General features: G+C 36.1%; 1 protein-coding gene across 1 annotated transcript in view; it reads left to right on the top strand.

Moving 5' to 3' along the window:
- The window catches only part of gnai2a (guanine nucleotide binding protein (G protein), alpha inhibiting activity polypeptide 2a), a 159,551-nt gene that overhangs the window by 94,329 nt on the left and 41,843 nt on the right, over positions 1–23,379 (top strand). Inside the window, exon 2 of the mRNA XM_028824619.2 lies at positions 21,867–21,909. Coding sequence (XP_028680452.1) covers positions 21,867–21,909 — 43 coding nt within the window. The remainder of the gene's footprint in view (positions 1–21,866; positions 21,910–23,379) is intronic.

Raw genomic sequence — 23,379 nt, 5'->3', positions numbered from 1 at the left:
GGCTGTCAAGATGTCTGCACTTCCTTTTACTTGAGTAGGAGCCAGTACTTCACACATGGCCCTGGATGAAATAAATCAAATGAAAGCCCCTCTGTTCTGATTCTCACTGCATCCTCCAACTTTGCTACACTCAAGGAAGTACATATTTTGGATTTAATATATACTGTACCTCACTCAGTGCTGAACTTAAGCCATCTCCTTTGAAGACAGAGCACTTCACCTTAGTCTGCCACCATCGGGAAACAGCCATAATCATAATATAATGAGAGAGGCTCTTTATGGGCCCCACTGCTCCGTGTTCTCTACATTACCCCTATTTGCACCTCTGCACACTAGCAGCCTGCATTGGAAACACTAGCATGATTTCAACTAAATGCGGTTTCTTCAGAATCTCTGAGCAGTAAATTGATAGCATAACCTGCCGTAAACCACTACAAAACTTGTTTTAGAACTGACCCTTGATTAACATTTAGAGCAGACTCCATTCTGGTTGTACTGCTTAATTGTCACATTTTTAATTAACATGTTCTTCTATCCAGTTTACCAAAGTGTCAGTTAAATGTTCACCAAAGGTGGTTAACATTCTGTACTCTGGCATCATGACAGTAAACAGGAAGACACTGAATGTTCAGTATTCTTACTCTTTAGGTCTTATTATCAAATTTCCATCTCTCTTTCCCATCTCTTTTAGTGCAGCTTAAACAGTTTCCTACATTTGTCCATGCCTATCAATAACTGGTAACTTTGGCTTGATTTTGTGAAATGTGCATGAGGTCTGTAGTTCAGGTCATTGTTCTCTTTCACTCTGGGCCAGGACACAACTAAAGTATCACTCTTTCAGTGTTTTTTTTTTTTTTTTTTAACCTTTAATGCTCTTAACATTGCTTTTATTTATTATAGTGGCTTGAAGTACAATAATTCTACTTCTATTTACTGTACAATCATTAGCTCGGTCCTTCCATTTACATCTGTATTTTTAAATGTATCTGCAAAGTATGGTGGTGTAACTTTACCCTCAACTTATAGTTCACTTTTCATATTGATGCTATCATTATTAGAATAGCACTTTCAAAATAACCCAACCAAGTCTGAAAAAATGTTGGGTATTTTGAGCTTTGCTGTCACAGCAAGTGAATATTTCCAACTGATGTATCAGAATAGCTTTTTTGATCAATAATTAAACTTTTGATAAAAATCAACCACAGATTGGGAGATTGGGGCCATTGGACCCCATGCTGTGTCCAATGTAGATCCTCAGTGTGTGTGTGGATGAGGTTTGCCTCCTGCTTTCTGAAGTATAAGACCATCTTCTTGGTTATGCTGGAAGCAAGGGAAAGATTGGTGTACATTGACTGATGCATGGCAGATGTTTTATCTGTACATAGTCTAATAGTTGTTGATGAATACACCTACAAGGGTGGTGTTACCATAAGTCTAATGATGAAGTTGGAGACTTCTTTGTGCAAAAAGTCATAGGTGAAGGGGCTTAGCACACAATCTTGGTTGATTCCCGTGCTGATCATTGTGAAGGAGGTGGCGATGTTAGACTGTACTTGCTGAGGTGTGTCAGTAAGGAAGTCCAACATCTAGTTATGGAGGGTAGTTCTAAGACTCGGGTCTATGAACTTGTTTAATAATGTTGATGGTATTGTAGTGTTAAATAACCTTGAAAGTAATTTTTCATATCAACAGTACTATAGAATAGCAGTTTCTACTATCCAGGTGTATCAAGATGGTATGAATTGTAAGGGAAATTATATCCTGTGTGGTCTTGCAGTGGCGAAATGCAAATTGGTGGGGGTGTTCCCATCTATCTGAATGACTACATACGTATATTCTATTCTCTTCTATTTAGTTACATAGGCTAGTTACTTCTATCAGGTGTTTCTATGTATTGTTTTCTTTTTTATCCTGTTATGGATGCTGGGTTTGGTTATAATTATTCACATTGATTGAGGCTTTATTAATTCATGGTCAACTGAGCAGAAAATTAAGCAACTGTTGTTTTCATGTGGGTTAAAATAGTCATAAATTAAAACTTGCCAGTCATTGAAAGTGCTTTCTGCAAGAGTTGATTCACCTTACATTACAGTGACTCTCTGTATAGTACATTAAAGAATTTAACCAGATACAATGTTTGACCATATTACCTGTGTTATATGTATTTTTTCCTCATTTAATTGTGGGCTTTATGAATAATGCTTAAAATATTTAAATTATGTTTGGAAGACAGTTGCTCAGTATTCTAAGCTTTTCTGTTAAACTAAAAAAAATATATTTCCAAGATATACAACACTATTATGAATGCCATGAAATAATGTACCAAGAGAGTTTTCATACTGTTAGAGCAAAGAAGATACTTCTATAGTGGTGCTGTGTTGTTCTTTTCAAGCTCTACTTGACAATTGAAAATTGGGGAACATTACATCAGCAATCTTAAAAAATTACATGATTCATAACCCAAGACTTATGAGGGGGGACCCAAAAGTTGGAATAGTTTAAAAAATATATATTACACATCTTTCAGCAATTCCCTTTTAGTGACTGCCAAAATATTCCCATTGAGATGTAGTACATTTGTTCCTGCGCGTTTTCCATTTCAGGAAACATTATTTGTACTCATGTTTTGTTACCATGTCTGGAGCCTTTTGTTTTCTGGATTTCTTACATGTTAGCATATAGTCCTTCCCTCGATCTCAATTTTAATTTTGGGAACAAAATAAAATATTACAGGGAGTGAGATATGATGAATTCAGGCGGTGTGAAGCAACATTGTTTTTGGTCAAAAGCTCTCTGATAATGTGGAGTATACAGGTGTTTTGTCATGGTGCATTGATTTGCAGGCAAGTTATCATGGTGCAAACTGCAGTATCGTGTATGCCAGTACTCCAAATGTTTTTTTTCCTTATGGTTTCCCACAGACACCTCATTGCTTCAGTGTAATGTTATTTATTAACAGTCTGTTCTGCAACTCTTTATTAACTTAGTGTTTAATGCAGAAATGTCTGAAATATACATCTTCATCAACATGACACAGTGGCACTTGGCAGACTGATTAACAAGTCTGTAGGCATAGTTGATATCTACACCCTACTCCCATGTTATTAACAATTTTTGATCAATCATACCTACAGTACTGTGCAAAAGTTTTAGGCAGGTGTGAAAAAATGCTGTAAACAAAGAATGCTTTCAGAAATATAAATAATGATTTTTATTGTTATCAATTTACAAAATGCAAAGTGAGCGAACAAAAGAAAAATCTAAATCAAATCAATATTTGGTGTTCCTACCTTTTGCCTTCAAACCAGCATCAATTCTTATAGATCCACTTGCACAAAGTCAGGGATTTTGTAGGATTCTAGTCAGGTGTTTGATCAACCAATTCTACCAAACAGGTACTAATGATCATCAATGTCACACGTAGGTTGAAACACAGTCATTAACTGAAACAGAAACAGCTGTGTAGGAGGCTTAAAACTGGGTGAGGAACAGCCAGACTCTGCTACCAAGGTGAGGTTGTGGAAGACAGTTTCATGTCATGGCAAGATTGAACACAGCAACAAGACACAAGGTAGTTCTACTGCATCAGCAAGGTCTCTCCCAGACAAAGATTTCAAAGCAGACTGGGGTTTCAAGATGTGCTGTTCAAGCTCTTTTGAAGAAGAACAAAGAAACGGGCAACTTTGAGGATCGTAGACGCAGTGGTCGGCCAAGGAAACTTAGTGCAGCAGATGAAAGACACATCAAGCTTATTACCCTTCGAAATCAGAAGATGTCCAGCAGTGCCATCAACTCAGAACTGGCAGAAACCAGTGGAACCCAGGTACACCCATCTACTGTCTGGAGAAGTCTGGCCAGAAGTGGTCTTTATGGAAGAGTTGCAGCCAAAAAGCCATACCTCCGACGTGGAAACAAGGCCAAGCGACTCAAGTATGCACGAAAACATACAAACTGGGGTGCAGAAAAATGGCAGCAGGTGCTCTGGACTGAAGAGTCAAAATTTGAAATATTTGGCTGTAGCAGAAGGCAGTTTGTTCGTCGAAGGGCTGGAGAGCAGTACAATAATGAGTGTCTGCAGGCAACAGTGAAGCATGGTGGATGTTCCTTGAACGTTTGGGGCTGCATTTCTGCAAATGGAGTTGGAGATTTGGTCAGGATTAATGGTGTTCTCAATGCTGAGAAATACAGGCAGATACTTATCCATCATGCAATACCATCAGGGAGGCGTATGATTGGCCCCAAATTTATTCTGCAGCAGGACAACGACCCCAAACATACAGCCAAAGTCATTAAGAACTATCTTCAGCGTAAAGAAGAACAAGAAGTCCTGGAAGTGATGGTATGGCCCCCACAGAGCCCTGATCTCAACTTCATCAAGTGTGTCTGGGATTACATGAAGAGACAGAAGGATGTGAGGAAGCCTACATCCACAGAAGATCTGTGGTTAGTTCTCCAAGATGTTTGGAACAACCTACCTGCCGAGGTCCTTCAAAAACTGTGTGCAAGTGTACCTAGAAGAATTGATGCTGTATTGAAGGCAAAGGGTGGTCACACCAAATATTGATTTGATTTAGATTTCTCTTTTGTTCAGTCACTGCATTTTGTTGATTGATGAAAATAAATGATTAACACTTCCATTTTTGAAAGCATTCTTTGTTTACAGCATTTTTTCACACCTGCCTAAAACTTTTGCACAGTACTGTAAATATAGTGCATTTTGTTAAGTTTTAAAAATCTTTGCATTACCTTGTTTGAAACGTGGCTGTCCCTCAGTTGTTTTCATCAGTTCATCAAGAGTGACAACAGCCCAGGGGGTGAGTCTGTCTCCAACTTTTATTCATAGTGCTGCCATGAGTCAGTCACTTCATATTTCGGGGGGTTGTGGGAAATGAAACAATTGTATTTTGCTTTTCACTTATGGTTTGAGTGATGCTTTGAATTGAAGTATCAGCTGAATAAATAAATACATATACACACTTTATGGAAATACATTTCATAAAACTGTGTAGCTTTGTGGTTCGTTAAAATACACAAACAATTGTATTCTGATACACCGATTGAGAAGCTCATTTAATGATCTAAGTATAGGGACCACATGATTCCTCAATGAGAATCTTCCTTTACTGCAGAAAATTAGTATGACCACCACGAGTATCTCAGAATTGCCAGTTGCTAGGCAGCAGGGAATATTTGCCTCCTTACTATTCAAATAATCTGCTGAACTCTGCAAACAGCTTGCAATACCCAAATAGCTGTAAATTGGGAAGAGTAATGTCACTGCCTTTGTGATCCTTTGAGTATCATGGTAAGGATGGTTCATCTGCAGAAATTGGTCATTTGTAACTTTAAATAAAATCTGGATTTTTGTTTTATCCTGGTATCAAATGTCTTGAATTATTTAACAATTTTGCCATTTTGTTTAGTTGCCTCTGTGGCACAGTACTGGTTTCAAAATTTACTGATTATCAGTTATAGTTCTGATTAAATTAAAAAGAGGGGCTCCAATTTTTTTAATGAAAAATGCAAATTTTGACACATTTTCTGTGGCCCTTTTACACATCTTTTAATTTAGTAGCTCTCGTAACTACATCCTTTTACAAACATTAGTGACTTCCTCACTAGGCACATTAAGTGGTTTTTTTTTTCTTTTTTTTTTTTGTAGAAATTGCTCTTGATATTCTTCCTTCCTGAGGACCAAACAGGTGAAAATAGCATACACTCTAGATAAGGGTTTGAAGCAAGAAATGCCACAACAGTGCAGTGCTTTTTTTTTTTTTTTTTTTTTTTTTTTTTTTTTTTTTTGCAGTGTTCATGTTGTCATAGCAAAGGTGTGAGAATACACGTTGATTTGAAGAATGTTACAACAATTTTTTTGAATAAAAAAAAAAATCAAAAAGTACTGTGATCCATCCATCTATCTATCCATCCATCCATCTTTTAAACCTGCTTATCTAGAGCAGGGTAATGGAGGAAGTGATAGCCTATCCCAGCAATCACTGGACGAACGCAAGACAGGAATAATTCCTGGACAGCCCATCCATTATTAAACCTGCCTGATCCAATTATTGTGATCAAATAAGATTCAGTTTTCATTGGCTGTTCAATCCTAGAGCTTTAGTGTTAAAATTAATATATTATGGCACAGCAAAAGTACCATTGATGCTAAAACATAAGAATTATTTATAAAGCAGATGGCATACTTTAAGTACAGTTCAGAGTGCTTTGTTTAAAAAAAAAAAAAAAAAAAAGTTAAATCTGGAAGTAGTTCAATAAATAAACAATAATCAAATAGAGAAATAAACAAACAGCAAAGAATAATTATACCCATAAATCAGTGCAACCACAATGAGTTAAAATTCCTGGAGAAGATAAACCTTTGAAGGACCACCACAGTTAATAACTTGTATATGTCTTTTTTATCGCAGAGCATCCAGACTTTTGCAGTATTCTACACTTAATACCAAAGGTCATAGTTGTGCTAAGACTTTAAGAGTTTCTTATTTTGCCCTTGACGTCAGCAGGAGAAAAACAAAATATGGAAAGGGATCACTTAGCTATTTTAGTCTAGATTGTGCTATAAACAGCCCCTCCAGAAGGTCTGATATAAGTAATGCTATGCTAATAAATAACAAAAATTAAAAACTTTAACTATATATTTAGATACTTTTTGGAATTTATGACAATACCCGGAAAAATATTATCTTTAAAGATGGCAAGTTTAAAAGTGTTTTAGCCTCTTTTTAAAATGTGGAGTCTTTGGTTGTCTTACCTGCATCAGTATTAGATGTTCAAATATTGGGTGTACAGTATAAAAATAAGCAACAGCTTATTGTATTCCTAATATTCCTAATAACATGGCTACGGTGGGACTTGAGGTTTAACTTTGATAGTAATAATTACACATACATTGCATATTTTTAATCTGCTTATATATATATATATATATATATATATATATATAATATATATATATATAATATATTGATCAAGGTAATTAGTACAAATAAGGCACTCCTATCATTTTTTTTTGTGTGGTGACTTCTAAAGAAGTATGTCTTTATTATATGTGAGCCTCCTTCATAGTATGTCCAATAGGGATCATTTCACTATTCCCTAATTAGAAGAGACTGATTGCTGACTCAAAATGTAATCCGTGGTAGAGCAGATCAGTCATTTGCATATTTTGCATTTGATTTGTATTGCAAATTACACTACAGTGTGCTTTAGCATATAATTAAAAAAAATAGTCTGGTACCAGGAAGAAAGCCTGTTATAAGTGGCTTGAATTTAAGATCAAGTTCAAGCTTACTGCATGTCAAGTATATACAGTACAATTACAGTATATCCTTACTTGAATTTCTCCCACAGACTAGTGACAGTAGTATGAAACGCACAGCAATTAATATAACAGCATACATTAAATATCACAGATCATCACTATGTTGCTTCTGTTCATAAAATTTGTACCATAATAGCATTTTTTTTTTTTTTTTTTTTTTTTACACATGCCATGCCACAGACTTTTTCAGAAGAACAGTACCATGTACTCATCGTAACACAGAGCAGTGGTGACATCACATGTGAGCTGCTACAAGACTGGATAAATACATCGCTTTGCAATGTATTTTTTTTTAAGCAACAGTACCTGTAAAACAATATATTTTGATTGTATCTCATTCTCTCTTTCTTACTGTCAAATTTTAAAGCAACAATTTGTAAAGTGATTTGGGCATAGTGCATATTGACACTACCATCAATTTGACAATATAATGTCTACAATGTACAATACAGGATTCAATATAAAAAAAAAATCTTACGATAGTTTGCAGATTAAGATTAGACCCTATACATGTCACTGAGGTAGTGAACTGGCAAAGCTGCAAGTCAGTCAGTGTGTACTTAGATGTTGATAAGATCCATTTGATGGTTAATTAAAATCAATCTTGAACTCAGTGTTCTGTGCTTTAAAGTACTGTCTTCCAGACTGTTATGTTTAAAATAGTTGCTGTCTGGGGCTTGTTAAAAAGTTATATATTCCAAAGACTTTGCTTTGGTTGTGGTTAATGTAAATCTGTTCAACGGATGGTTTGTCAGGACCCTGTGACTTGATTCTTCCCTCACTATATTCTCCTTCCAGTTTTGTGCTGCCTTTCTGTGCTATATGATCATGTTGCTGTCGGGACGCTTTTTTAATTTGCAGAAATTGAAAATTAAAAAAGAGCATATTTTTTATCTTTGAGATTTCTGTGAAACTTTCTTTTACCTGATTTAAGGGGCAGCTTGTCTGGGATTTGCAATCCAAATAAAACTGAAGTTTCTAGCAGTTGTTTTTATTTTAACCAAAACTGTGTATTTTGGAAAACTAATGTCAGTTTTGGGATGAAAGAATTCCTTTTTTTTGCATTCAGGAATAGGTTCTACTCATCTATATATCTGGTGATTAGAGAGCTAAGGGACAGAGTGAGTAAAGTGATGTGAGCCAGTCTGCTCCTGCCATTCCTCATTATCACCCAGCATGGCCTGTTTTAATTCAGATTTCTTGGTCTTGAGCCAGCAGAAAGCACAGATGGAACTCTGAATAAGGAATTTCTTGCATGCAATGTGTAACTTCGTGGTTTGTGTTGTCATGGTGAGTATGATTTTTTAACCTGGGTTTGTGTATGGAACACTACCTAATAGTAATAAGATAAGCATCTTTAGTTATGGTGTATGCCTTTAAAAGTGATACAGTTGCTTGCATTCTGCACAAAGACTGTTGTTTAGCCCCTACTGTAATTTTAAGTCAAAGCACACAACAGTGATTAATGCAGAAATGTGAATGAAGACTTTTAGTCTTCCCGCTTGTGGATAAAGGAAACAAACAACATCGTCCTTTGAAAGCATCCCTGCCATTAGCAGCTCAGAATGGAGCGTAGGTGTGCTGAGCTGTTTGCATTTAGGAATAATCTGGTGTCGACCTCCTCCATCTATTAGCACCCTGGCACAGTGTGTGGGGACTGGTTTTCAGTGATAAAGCGGACATGCTCCATCTGTTAGCACAGCAGCATGTTGTGTGGAGGCAGTGTTCCTCATAGAGATAACCTTTTGCTAATGGAGGAGTTCCAGTGCACACATCACACTCCTGTCCCCATGCCTGCTGACATCTTGATCAGTCAGAATGATGCAGAGAAAGTGATGCTAGAGTTGGTTTTGTAATGTGAATTTTTAATTCACCCATAAAGGAGACATTGGCCGTCAGCAGGCATGATATTGTCACTGTTGAATATTTTAACAGAAAGCAGAATTTATTGGTTTGATTGCTAGCTTTAATTTATAACAGGTTTGTGGCCCAATTCAGAATGTCTCTGTTTTGATACATTTGTGAATAGTTAATCTCAACCCATCATGAATTGTACTGTTTGTTGCCAAGAAGTGTTAACATGTGTTGTGATATGTAAAACCTGCCTTGTTTGTTTTTGTGCTGTGTCTTTCAAATTTTATACATGCTTTATTTGATGATAAACCATGAGGACATCCATTCTGATATCATTCCCTCTTGTGATTTAGGCAATAATTGCCAAATTGAGTTAGGTCTTCTTTTTAAATAGGCCCAGTTACCTTAAATGATAAAATTGTGAGCAGATACTAGAGCAGTTGGGTGCCTTTTAAAAAGACAATGGTGGTGACACAAGGAATTGTGTGCATTTCTATCCAGAGATTGAAATGCAGGTCACTGTTAAAATTAAAGCATCTTCACCCAAACAAAATATTGTACCTTGTTACAGATAGTAGAAATGTATACCAATCACATTTATGGTGGTCATGCCCTGTGAAGTGTTGCACTTATGTAAACATCTCCTTACTTTAACTTTTATACAGTTGGTTAAAAGAGAATTAAATTAGCTAAGTGACACAAAGAGTTACATGATGTTATGTTTTGATATGCTCTTTGTTTTATTTATTATAGTTGGGCCAAGTAAAGATAAAATGTTTGTCTTTCTCATTGAAAGAAAAATTATTTCTGTATATTGAACATCAGAAAAGAACTGGGTTATCCGCCAGAGTCCATATAGTGCTCTCCTGCTGCTTCAGTAATAGAATTTACCCACATTTGAAAATAGAGTAAGGCTCCGTCTTTAAAAATTTAAGAGGAAAAATGTTACACTACACCAACATTTTAGCTCTTTTTGTGTATGAACCATATTAAAACATCCATCCATCCATTATCCAACCCGCTATATCCTAACTACAGGTTCACGGGGGTCTGCTGGAGCCAATCCCAGCCAACACAGGGCCCAAGGCAGGAAACAAACCCTGGGCAGGGCACCAGCCCCCCGCAGGGCAATATTAAAATTTGTTAATGGATAATAATATCTATTAAGTAATATTACATATGTATCTTTGAGGGCTGAATAATAATGAATAATTATGTAACAGTGGATTCCAAGTATGTGGCAGCTTATCATTAAGCTTTACTTTGGAAATATAAGTTACTTCATAATTAGTTTTGGCAATTCAGTATTGTGGTTTTCTAGGTCTAAAGTTCTTGAACTAGTACAATAAATAAAAACCTGTGACCCTGTACAAATATGATTGTTTAAAAATAATATACTGAAATAGTTTGCACTAAGAAGTTATTTAAAGTACTGTGTTAAATTTATTTATTTATGTTGTGCTCTTCTATTTGATATACACTGGGCACACTCCAGATATGCTATTATACTTAAGAAAAAAAATGCCATTCAATAAACTCTAATCAGTTGATGTGCAATTTTTATTAGGTTCTTATGACTCCTAATAGGAGTAATGCAAGTAAATGGCAATTAAAAGTAATTAAGTTAGTCTTTTGACAGTGGAAGAGTGAATAAGATAACTGTATTTTATAGAGATTCCTGAAGGAAGCAAATCTCATGGGATTCATGGTCATCTGAACGTAGGTCAAAGTCCATCTAAGCTAGACTACCAGGCTGGTGTCTACCCCTTGAGCATTCTGCAGTTTGCTACTCTGTACCAGCTGAGAGACTCATAACCTCCTCTAGAGCTAGACATATAGCATGTATTTCTTTACGTGGCTAAACATTAATTTAATAAGCAGATTGACACTCTAACATAAAAACAACACATTTTCCCTCTGCCCTAGTAGTGTGATTTCTTTAGCTGACTAAAAAGTACAGCAACACGCATAGCCTCTGAATACATTCTATCACTTCATCCTAAAGTCTACAGGGTTGACTGGAAAAACCTGAATATGATTTGAAGCAAAACTGGCCTTTTCTGCTCTAAACGGGTCCTGCTTGACGTGTGTGGTTTGTCAGTGGCAGTACACACCAGGCTGCAGTCTGGTTGTTGCTTCTCTGCTCTTTGCATTTCCTGAATTTATGGTGTTGCTTTTAAATAAATAACTGAACTGAGAAAGTCTGTGTGTGTAGTGAATGAAGGTAGAGGGGACAGGGAAGAGGTGTATTTAATTTTGTCATGAGAAATCTTTAAAGCACTCCAGTATTGCTCCTCTTATGAAGATATTATCGTTTTAAAGAATTAATCACTGTGCATTGTTTTGGTAACTCTCATTACAGTTGCCAGCAATCTCTGGTCCATTATTATGAAATAAAGCTTTGTTTTAATAAAAAAAAAAAAAACTATATACTCACATTCTGTACAAAACTTTATTGTTTTGCATTGATATGAGATCCCTTTTTATTAGTTAACAGAAGCCAGAATGTTTGCTCCCATTTCTTAGATCTGGTTAAATGCTTTATATAATGAAAGTACAGTATGCTAGATGATGACTGATGCTTAAGAGCTGTTACTGAGATTCAGGCACTAATTGCTAACCTTTAATTTGAAAGGACAGAGTACAAGTCTTTAAAAAATGTTATTCACAGCATTCCAGTTTTTTTTTTTCATTTGCTTCAACAGTTCTGTGTGAATCATGTAACTTTAAATATTAATTTGGCACTAATAAGGTAGACATTGAGAAAATAGATGTTCTAAATGAAGAAAGTTAATTTTTTATTTGTAAAGATAAACCACTTTTTTCTGCTACTCTGACACCTTTATTAAGATTTTTAGTGCAACTGCACTTGTAGTTGAATTGGGCAAGCTTTCCATGTGCTATTATGTTGAGGTCATCAGAAGATTTACAGGGCCTACAGGAAAGTGGTACACACCCATTCTGAGTTTTTATATTTTGGGCCTAAGAGATTGACTAAAAGAGAAATGATTACAACAACAACAACATTTATTTATATAGCACATTTTCATACAAAAAGTAGCTCAAAGTGCTTTACATAATGAAGAAAAGAAGAATAAAAGACAAATAAGAAATTAAAATAAGACAACCTTGGTTAACATAAAAAGAAGTAAGGTCCGATGGCCAGGGTGGACAGAAAAAACAAAAAAAAAAAACTCCAGAAGGCTGGAGAAAAAAATAAAATCTGTAGGGGTTCCAGGCCACGAGACCGCCCAGTCCCCTTTGGGCATTCTACCTAACATAAATGAAATAGTCCTCTTTGTAGTTAGGGTTCTCACGGAGTCACTTGATGCTGATGGTTATACAGACTTCTGGCTTTTAATCCATCCATCATTGTTGGAACATCATGGTGCTTTGGGTAGATGGTGGTGGCACAAGCCACCACCAATAGGACACCGGAAAAGGAAACAGAAGAGAGAGTAGGGGTTAGTACAAATTTTGAATGAATAGTTATTATAATGAATTGGATATACAGAGTGTCAGGATTAAATTACAGTGAAGTTATGAGAAGGCCATGTTAAAGTAATGTGTTTTCAGTAGTTTTTTAAAGTGCTCCACTGTATTAGCCTGGCGAATTCCTACTGGCAGGCTATTCCAGATTTTAACCTTGTTTATGCAATACAGCACACACATTTGTCTACTTACTGCTAAAGATTTTTATAATGCTTCAGAATACTGTCTTTGGTTCTTTCCCTAGTTAGATAGCTGAGATTTTCTGTTACCAGACCATTTCATGTTCTGAAGCACTATTGTGCAATCCATGCCAAATCTGTGGAGCTTCCTTTATGGAGTGCTTTTTGGCTAGGTCTGCTTGTTAGGTTCCATTAGTATTGATGTTCAAATCAAGACTCAAAACATGCCCATTCTCTCTATTTCTTGTGTTCTATTCTACATTTAAAATAATAAAATCAAGAACTGTTTTAAAATTCTGCCATGAATGCATGATTTAAATTTGGTGATGCAAATTTCTCTCTTCTGTAGTGTATTCGCCATGTTTTATTTGCTGAACTTTATAACATGCAGTTGTATATTGTTACTGTGATTCTATATAACACAAGGATTAATAATTTGATGATGTCTAAGTGGACAAGTGCTTGATCAAGTTGCAAATTGATTAACTGGTCAGTCCCTTCCTTTGCTCAGGAATCCAGCTTGGAGGTACAATCTGTTCTTGGCAACATGATTGGTGGTGCCTTATGTCTTGAACATTCAAAATTATGGTAATTATAACAAATTTTTTGAAGGCTCCCTATTTCTCCTTCTTAAGTGTAAAATTCAATAATCATAACTTGCGTTGCACAGGAGGAACTCATTTTTATGAGACCAATTAATATTTATCAACTTTCAAGGCAAATTTATTTTAAAACGATTCATCAACATGTGACTTAGACAGTAATCCCTAGTGTAATGGGTGACAGTCCCATTTTATGCCTTTAAACACTGATAAGTATTTTCATGTGTAAAACAAAGCTGTTTTCATAAAAATCACCAGAAATGATTGAACCTGTGAAATCACTGGTCTAACACTGAGCTGGTGGAAGAATTCAACTTTCAAGACTTTTTACCAGGTGGCATTGCTAGTATAGTCCATCATCATCCCCTAATCTGCCTCTTCAAAATGCTGGAGGTTATGTTGTTGTGTTTTGATTTTAGGTTGTCGGGGCAAAAACATTTCAAAGTGTATGTAGGCTTTCTCCAGGCTTCACTTGTAATTAGGTAAATAGTATGGTCCTGTTTTCTTTGCTTACAGTTTTAATAGGTTTCTTTTCAGATACTTGGTCACCATCCACAGTAAGTTTCCCTAAAGTATTGTGCATCTTTGATTGGAACTGAATTGTACAGAACAAAATTTAATTGTGGATAAAAATGAAATAATAGATTGAGGGTATACTGTTTATCAGGCAGTAGTTGGATTAACAGGTCTACTTTTACATTTAATTAGCAACCACCCTCTGTCTGGCAATTTTTACCATTAGTAAATGATTTTAACCAGAGGGTGGTGTACAATGAAAGACATTGCACTTGGATGGTTTTACCTGCAATACGCAGTTGCCTTGTAACTTAGCGAATAGCAGACAAGCACAATGTCATCTGCTTAAAAGCTGTTTTGTTGTTGTTTCTCATTTATACATTAGCATAATCCAAATAGCTGTCACTTAGCAGGAGTACTAATTTAATCGGTTTTATGAACTTAAAATCATAAAAGACTGCTTGAGATAAATGAGAAAGCTCAGACATGAGCATTTTTTTAAATGTTAGCATGTGCAGTGAAAATTACCACAGATCCAAGTTCTTGTGGTTACTAGGCACTTTGAGGCTTAGATTTTTGGCCTTTGAGCCCTTAGGTTTTTGTGAGTAAGTGATTTGTGAGCAGCCCTGCCCAGTGGCTGCAAAGCCTATCCTGTAATTAGCAGTGTTTCTAGAAAACATAGCCTATGCTTGAGAGTTATGCCAGTGCATTATGGGATAGTTTGCCTTGTAATATGTTATATACTCCCTTGTTATATTTCTGGAAAAATGTACCTTTTGTTTCAAATCAAATTTAGCAGTGGAGATGTTTCCACAGAGCTGAATTGCTTTCAGTAGACAAACTACAAAGCTTCTCCAAAACATACTGTATCGTTCCTTTGGCTTATAGTGCACTATAATGACTACTTTTTCTAGGCTCTGTTCAGTAATAATTCAATGAAACTTGCTTAAACAGATGCCTAAAATTTTGCATTTGATTATATTTCATCTTTATCTTCTATTATATTACCACTTGGAGGGCACCAAGACATACACACGAGGCTCCTGTTTTAATACCACCCAGTCCCATCTTCTTGTAGAAAGACTTTTTAAAGATTTTAATTTTTAACTTCATTTTGGTCTGGTGGCTGGTTGACTTTTTAATAGGTCAAAAAATTTTAATTAAACACAGGGTCCTTTGAGGAGTGTCATGTTTCACCTCTTTTGTACATTCTCTTCACTAAATAGTTGTCATAGTAAATTTAAAACGGGTTCATCATCAGTGATTGTACGCATACATAGTGAGAATGAAACCAATCATGGCCCAATGTTAGATGATTTTGTTAACTCGTGTAAGGAGTCTTTTCTATTGCTAAATGTTACAGATACTAAGGGACTAATAATCAGTTTTAAAAGAAATACCATCTCCAACAAATATCAAAGACCAGGTAGTGGAAATTGTAGAAAAATCTTGGAACAATCATAGACTTGAAACTAACTTTTAATGAAAATACAGAAGCAGTCTACAGAAAGTGACAGCAGTGCCTCTATTGTCAAAGGAAACCAAGTCTTTTTAGTATGAGTCCTGTCATTATTATTACCAACCAATCTCACTGAGATTGCAGAGTTGGTGAATCAGCTGATGGTAGGGAAGGCCGTAGGAATCTTTGGTATCCAGGGTGAACTTCACCAGGTTTGTGGTAAGGCTGTTCTCCTGGCACTACAAGCAGTCTTTGCTTCCATTTGGGAGATGGGCATCATCCCAACTGAATGGAAAACGTTACTTGCTGTCCCAATCTAGAAAGGGAAGGGTGATCTCCTGGATTGTGGCTACTAAACTGCTCTCGGTGCCAGGTAAGGTCTTTGCTAGGGTTGTCCTTAATAGGATCCACAATCACTTGCTCACTTACCAGCGACCAGAGCAGTCTGGATTTATGCCTAAGAAATCTACCATTGAGTGCATCCTGGCCCTGTGAGTTCTCATGGAGCACAAACACTAATATGGGCAGAGTTTCTTTGCAGCCTTTGTCGATTTTGATGAAGTGTGTGACTCAGTTGATCGAGCCGCCCTGTGGAACATCCTGAGACTTTGCACAGTGGTCGCAGTACCAGTGTACAGGCCAGCCATGATGTGTCTGTTTTTGCTCCTATTCTGTTCAATGCTTGCATGGACAGGGTGTTGGGCATTGTTGTGGGGTCCAGCGGCTGTGGGGCATGTGTTGGAGTGAGTGTTGACCTCGTCGAGAGGTTTACTTACCTTGGCAGTGACATTCATGTCTCTGGTGACTCTCCCTATGAAGTCAGTAGGTGGACTGGAAGAACACTGAGGGTCATGAGGTTGCTGCATAGGGGTGTGTGGCGCTCCTGATATCTTTGCAAAAGGACCAATGGTCCTAGTCATTAGAGTCCTGGTAATTCTGGCTTTGCTACAGTATATGGTTGTGAGACATGTACCCTATCCAGTGACCCGAGACGAAGACTGAAGTTCTTTGGTACAGTGTCTCTTCAGAAAATCCTTGGATACCGCTGGTTTGAATTTGTGTCGAATGAGCTATTGCTCATGTTGTCCCAAATGAGGCACATTACCTGCATTGTGAGGGAGTGTCAGTTACGGCACTACGGTCATGTGGTGCAATTCCCTGAGGGTGATCTCATATTTTGTGCTTTATAAGTCTACACTTGAACATGAACAACAAGACCCTATAACATTTAAGCAAATTTTATATTACTGTGTAATATTTTGCTTAATTATTGAAGTATAATTTCCACAACCTCATGCCATTTTTGAATACAGTTTGAGAGCACATTAATTTAATTATTGCTTACCTGTTGCTTATAGATTGTCCTTGAGCACAGAGCACTTGTCAGTTGATGGTACTGCCAGAGGCAATCAGGTTTACCTAACATACAGTCAGCGGCTTCAGCTAGAAGATGATGGAAAACTAAATGTGATTAACTGCTTGGCAGGTCAGCTATCCATTTTAATGTGAAGGTGGCAAGGAAAATGGGAGAGACAACAAAGGAGGTGGTGAATTTTAAAAAATGATTGAATGAAATTTCTTGACAATACATCAGAGTATAGCAGTTTGTCCACTGTAGTAATACATGATGCAGCCCATGGAGAGATTTTTTTCTTGTTGCTTTAAGGTAGTTAACCTTTATTTTCTTAAACCTGTGTAATATTTTTCACATTTTTTGAATGTATTTTGGAAGGAAAGCAACTGGTAAAGATCTCTTTAAGAATGCAGATTTTGTAAAACTTTAAAACAGAATCATCAGACCACAATGAAGATACAATGGTTAGATTTAATACACTGTCATATCACATTGCTTGAGCATTTTGTAGTAGTCCCACAATATTCTCCACAGTTTCTTTCAGATCGGGTCTTGCTGCTTATAATGGACTTTTTTTTTTTTTTTTTTTTTTTTTTTTTTTTAAATAACACTTGTTGCTTTGTTTATTTAGACTTGTTACGATAGAGAAGTAGGAGGAGCTATGCATCATATGTAGTAATTATGTATAATTGTACATAGTTGTTACATGATTTGTTCATTTCTTTAAAGTGTAATCATGTATAGTAGTGTTTTGTAACTTTATGGAATTTTAAAACTAGAATCACATTAGTTTTTCTCTTCATTTGTTGCATGTTGAGGAGCTCTGCTTAATTAATGCACCTCTATCATTTTTACGTTTTTACCTTTTATCATTTCTACATAGGATTATCTGTGCAATTTGTTAGTACACACTATCTAGGCTGACATCACCGTCTGTACAGTGTTCATGCCCCACCCCCATAATGCCCATGGGTAGTTGACAGCAGTTTTAAAGTCTTTATGTGACTAATTGTTTTGACTAAAGTAATGTTTCACACTACTGTAATGATCATGTGTTAGATGAACATTGAAGAATCAAGTTGGCTGTCTGTTATTTGGCAAAGGTGTTAAACACATTTAATAATTTAAAGGGGATATTGGAGGAAAAAGTGTGCTTTTATTTTGATTTAAAATAACTGCAAGATGTTTTACCAGTACCCTACCACAAAGGAAGTTTAAGAAACAAGTATATTTATGGGCATTATTTAAAACATATGACACAATTCAGGTTTTTGAAGGTCTCAGTACTACCAGGCTAGGCGTGTGTTTTCTGCGCCTCTTGTAATATTTTTTATCTGTGTTCTTTTTTGAATAGAAGCAATTCATTCTTCCCTTTATAAAGACTGTGCGTGTGCTAAGACTGTCTCAGTTTCTTTTTTGTACAATAGACGTCTCCAGTGGCTGAGAATTCTTGTTAGCTGATACCTGTTTAGCAAGCAGTGATCAATAACCATTGAGTGACATACATTTACTTTGCCCTCAGCGTGTGGTTGATTGGAGGGCTCAGAGGGAAACTCTACACTGCCAAACGGATGCCTGCCTTGGCACCAGCATCACTGCTTTCACTTTCCTGGTTATTTGTCTGAGATAGCGAGTGCTCTTTATTCTTATTGTACGTTTCAGCTGGTGAGGTCAGCATAAAATTAGACGTATTCACAAATCTAGTTGTTTATCTCTCAAGTTGTGTTGCTGACCTTACAGTTGGCAAGAGAATAATAAGCAAAACATTGTAATGACTCTTTTTTTCTTTTTCTTTAAATGAGTTTCAGCTTGATGGAAAAGGCAGATTTCCAGTTCTTGTCAGAAAGGAATCAATAGGAATCAAGGAACTGGGGTGAGGGGCATGAATGACTAGTTTGGCTGTCTCTGGGCATAAAACCTAGGTCCTGCTGTTTTATTTGGCCTCAAATCAGTACATAATTTTGTTTGTAAAACTGTTCTAAATATACACTGCCATGTCAATATGTCAATTGAATAGGGGGAATTTAAAGACATTAGACTTGGTTACAAGGCATCCTTGGCTCTCTACGTCAACATTGAGCAAACCTCTAGTTATGCAGATTTATAGACTAACTGTACCATGCACACAAAGCACCTTGGTGGTTTTGACAATGCAAGAAAAAGAGTGGTGTAATTGATTAACCTTCTTTCAGAAATTAACTGGATCTTTCACTGCACCACCTCCATTTAACTCTCTGCTTATCCTTTCTGAGCTCCAGTTTATTTCAGATTCAGTTTTCTCTCTCTATAGACTAAGATCTCTCCCGCTGACCAGATCCAGTTCATGCAGTCTTTCACATACTTATCCTCTTGTACTAGATGCGTTACCTTTTTAATTGCTGTCCTTCTCATACCACTTTGAGCGGTATTTAGCACAAAAGTCTTTATTTGCACACCTAGAGCAATATACTAAGCCAAAAGTTCCTAATGCCCTTCAGAAAGCAGCAGCGACTTGTTCTAGTTGATCTGGAGGAGTGGTAAAGGAATGTGCCAGACTGCGTATGCAAAGAGGCCTACAGCTGTGTCGGTCGCAAAGCTGTTTTGTGCTGTATAAACCAGCGCAGTGTGCTTCAGGCTGTTTCTCCGGGTAAAATTTTTTGGGGAATACAATACTTTGAAGTATCAGCTGTGCAAATGTATTTTTGCTGTCTTATATAACAGCAATTACTTGTGACTTCAGAATAACAGATGGTCTAAAATCAAATATGTCAAGATATAAAGTACTTCTTTAATTCAAAATAAAAAGGACATAATAGACTCCCCTATTCTACTTGTTTATGATTCAGGTACATACCTCTATGATATTTTATTAAAATGATTTATCTACATAATTAAGAGAGGTGAATTCTTATTTAACTGCAGTAATGCTCTCATTGTTAACATTTACAGAAAAATCTTTCCAGTTTAAGCTGTCATTTTGATTCTGCAGATGAATGGCTTTCCCAGAGAAAGAAGATGAATAATTGTAGAGCCAGGCAACGTGTTGAATACCAGACTTGTTTGTTGATAGGCTGAGCTGAATTTGACAAGATGAAGCCAAGTAAATAAAGTCTAGCACTAGGGCTGTTAGCTGTAGTGAATTGATTTTGGTTAAAAGGGTTGCATATTCTTACTCCCAGTCATCCTCCTTTTTTCATTCTAATATTTTGTGTAACAGTTGGTTGGCTTAGTGGTTGAGCATGCTGCTTCACAGCTCCATGGGACCTGGGTTTTATATGTAGGCATGTCACCATCAATCTGGAGCTTGCTTTCTATCACTGTGCCAGAACTGGTTTTCTCAGGGTACTTGGCTCAGTTTTTCAGTAGCTTTCCAAAGAAGCACCCTTGTTTTGTAGCAGTCAAGTTTAATACAAAGTCTAAATATAAAATAGTGTGTCTGTAGTTTCATATTTGTTCCCCACTCCTGTTCAACAGACTACAAGGATATTCAGTGCCTTTGAAATTGTATTGTACCCTTTCTCAGAATTGTTCTTATCTGGAATCAGAATGCTCTTTTATCTTTTGAAAACATTTTTTAAAGGCTTGTCCATATTGTAGGGCTTCAATGAGAGCGAGAAAATTTATTCTTTTAGATGAATTGAAAGAAATGATTCTTGTTGATAAAGAATTGCTTTTTATTATCATAATGTTGTTTTTTTATTTTGCCTAAATTGTTGAAAACTTGTCACATTTAATTTTATTCATTACAAAATATGACACAGATCACCGAGGAAAACTTCTAAGTTATTCTAAGACAGTAAAATGTGAGGAAAAGTGTTGATGGGTGAATTTTTTGTTCAAGGCATTGTATGTGCAGAAGAATAAAAAATGTGTTTTTGTCTCATATTTATCACAAATCTGAATTGTTTGTCTATAGAACAAAACCAGCCATTTCAGTTATTGTCCAGTCCCAATATATATGAAGTGCCCTGTTAGTAAAACCTCCTGTCTTTCCTTGTTTGGCTTGAGTGTTCATAAGGAATGACTTAACCTGCTTTTATTCCTTCACTTGTTCTCAGTTCACCAGCCACATTTCTCACAAATGTTTCCTAAATTGTTTCCTAAATTCTGGCTACAAGGTAGCCAGAGAACTGTTTCTGCAAATCAATAGGCCTGGTCCCATGACTAAACAGAGCAGATTGTAAAAGTCCTGGCAAAATTAAATAACTTGTACATCATTTATATTTGGACATACAGTAAGTCTGTAAGAAACTGTGTCTGATGCTGTGTTGACTTGATGAAGGGGGCAGTAGTAGAGACAACATGAGTACATGTGAGTGAGAAAGAAATAAAGTGAACTTCTTAAGAGAGGTGAATAGCTGCTGTTTATGCCAATAGCAGACTTTAGCAAGTGTTTTGACAGATGAGACGTGTATCTGTATTCAGAATTAATCATAACATTTTATTTATTAAACATTTTTTCATATGAAAAGTGTATTCAATACAGTACCATATCTACTGAAACTGTTAATTTTTAATTACACTGTAAGGATTTTTGGCCATATTGCCTGCTACTAATAGGCTCCTAGCTTCTTGACCCATGAAGAGATTTTAAATCCTTCACAATGACCCTGGCAGTTGTTTGAATTAACATCAAAATTAAGATTTTCTCCAGAGTATAGCATCTGCTGTGTTCTTTGGGCGTATTAAAACACACAAGTTTGGCCTTGACGAAATTTTTAATTGTATTGGATCTGTTTCTGGGATGCACATAATTCTGCAAGAGATGTAAGCATACCGTTTTGTCTAGGAATATCTTTGTGGATGAAGAAAAGCAGCAATCCTCTTGTCAGGGTTTAGGAATGCCCCTACCAGTGGAGCCCCTTTGCTTTTCCAGCTATAAACTGTACCTGTTTGTAACCCTGTCAGCGTAGGTCAGGGCTCAGTGACACAAACTATTATTATTATAACATGAAAGACTATTGGACTTAAGTTTCTTTCCTCCCCTTGCTGGTAGAAGAACAGAGGGCTTTATTGAAAAGAAATGTTTGATTTGGAAAGGCTGAAGGAATATGCTTTTGTAATAAAATTTCGTTTCTTTTTTTTATTATAGGTGCTGGAGAGTCTGGGAAAAGTACTATTGTGAAACAGATGAAGTGAGTGAAATCATTTATCTTGTACATACTTTGGATTATGTTTATTTTCTCTTTGCAACTTATTCTCCCATCCATTCTTTTTAGATGAAAATGATAGATTATCCATAATATTCAATCATCAGCTGACTACCATTTGTGTCAGGTCTTATCATTTTAACATTCCACCTTCTTATTAGTATTTACAAGTGCTTCTCAGGATGAATCTTTACATTCTTCACAGTTGAATGCAAAGTAAGCCTCTTTCACACTAGATCCGGGTTGTGGCCTAGTGTCGGGGGATTTAGAGGATTTTCACACTAAACTTACAATAATATCCTGATACACATTATAGCAGGATACAAGCTCACATGATTAACTCTGATTATACAGCAGTATCAACTCATATGGGAAATAGACATTTTGGGCCCACTGTTATATTTACAGAAAAATATTTCTTAGCATTCTGAGTAAAGTCTCTATTAAATTGTACCTTTTTGTTGTTAATAGCATGCCTTCTGTTGGTGATATGATGTAATAAATTTATATTGAAATACATTTTCTTGTAAAGCGTCATCATTTGATTTCAAAGTTTACATCAGTAAATCAGTAATACTTTTACACTTAAGGTTATTGGTTATTTTCCATAAATAATAGCCCTACACTTAATATTTTTGATATATTTTTCCCTCCCCTCACACCAGGAGAGATGAGGCACAAAATAAACATAAAGATCTCAAATTTGACAGCAAAAGTAGGAAATGTACTTCAGATTTACAAATACAGCCTGCATCTCTGTACTGCTTTGTCTCAATGCTTACATTAATGTAGCATTTCAATGGAGGAATGTCTCATTTGAAATTCAGGCTGTTAACATTTAATTAGTTTTGTTTATAACCTCCAGTGTGCATGTGGAGCACAATGATGATTTCCTGTTGATGATCATGCATTCACCATAATTTGCAATATCTGTAATGTTGCCTTCATCCTTTTTCAGTTCTGCTGCAGTGTTTTGAATGTGTCTTTGTGTATATGTTTAGCATATTAAATTCATCTGATGTAAATCAGTTATGCTCTGTATCAGAACAGCATCAGTTTGACTACAAATAATGTCAAATCAGGTGTGTATGTGTTTTTTCTTAATTAAAAGTGTCAAATTCCAATTTTTGTATTATTCTAATCTAAATAATTTGAAGTTGTGTGTCATGGTGCAAACTTAAAAGACTGTGCTCCATCATAATACAATGCCTGTCTTATGTCACATTATGTTAAGATAGACTTTGGCTCTCCATGACCCTCTGTAATGGAAAAAGTAGGTTCAGAAAATGAACAGATTGATGTATTACATAATTTGCTTAAAAATCGCTCAGTGGGCTCATTGCGATCTATTCTCACTGTTCAAAAAATTGACCCAGGGCATCAATAGACTATGACTAGGAAATTAGTTATAGAGGCAGCAGAGTCACTATTGCTGAGATTAAAACAACTAGTAAA

Source organism: Erpetoichthys calabaricus, chromosome 18 (assembly GCF_900747795.2).
Source record: "Erpetoichthys calabaricus chromosome 18, fErpCal1.3, whole genome shotgun sequence".
NCBI classification, from domain to species: domain Eukaryota; kingdom Metazoa; phylum Chordata; class Cladistia; order Polypteriformes; family Polypteridae; genus Erpetoichthys; species Erpetoichthys calabaricus.
Note: the sequence above shows the minus strand (reverse complement) of the source record. Positions and strands in the feature narration are given on the sequence as shown.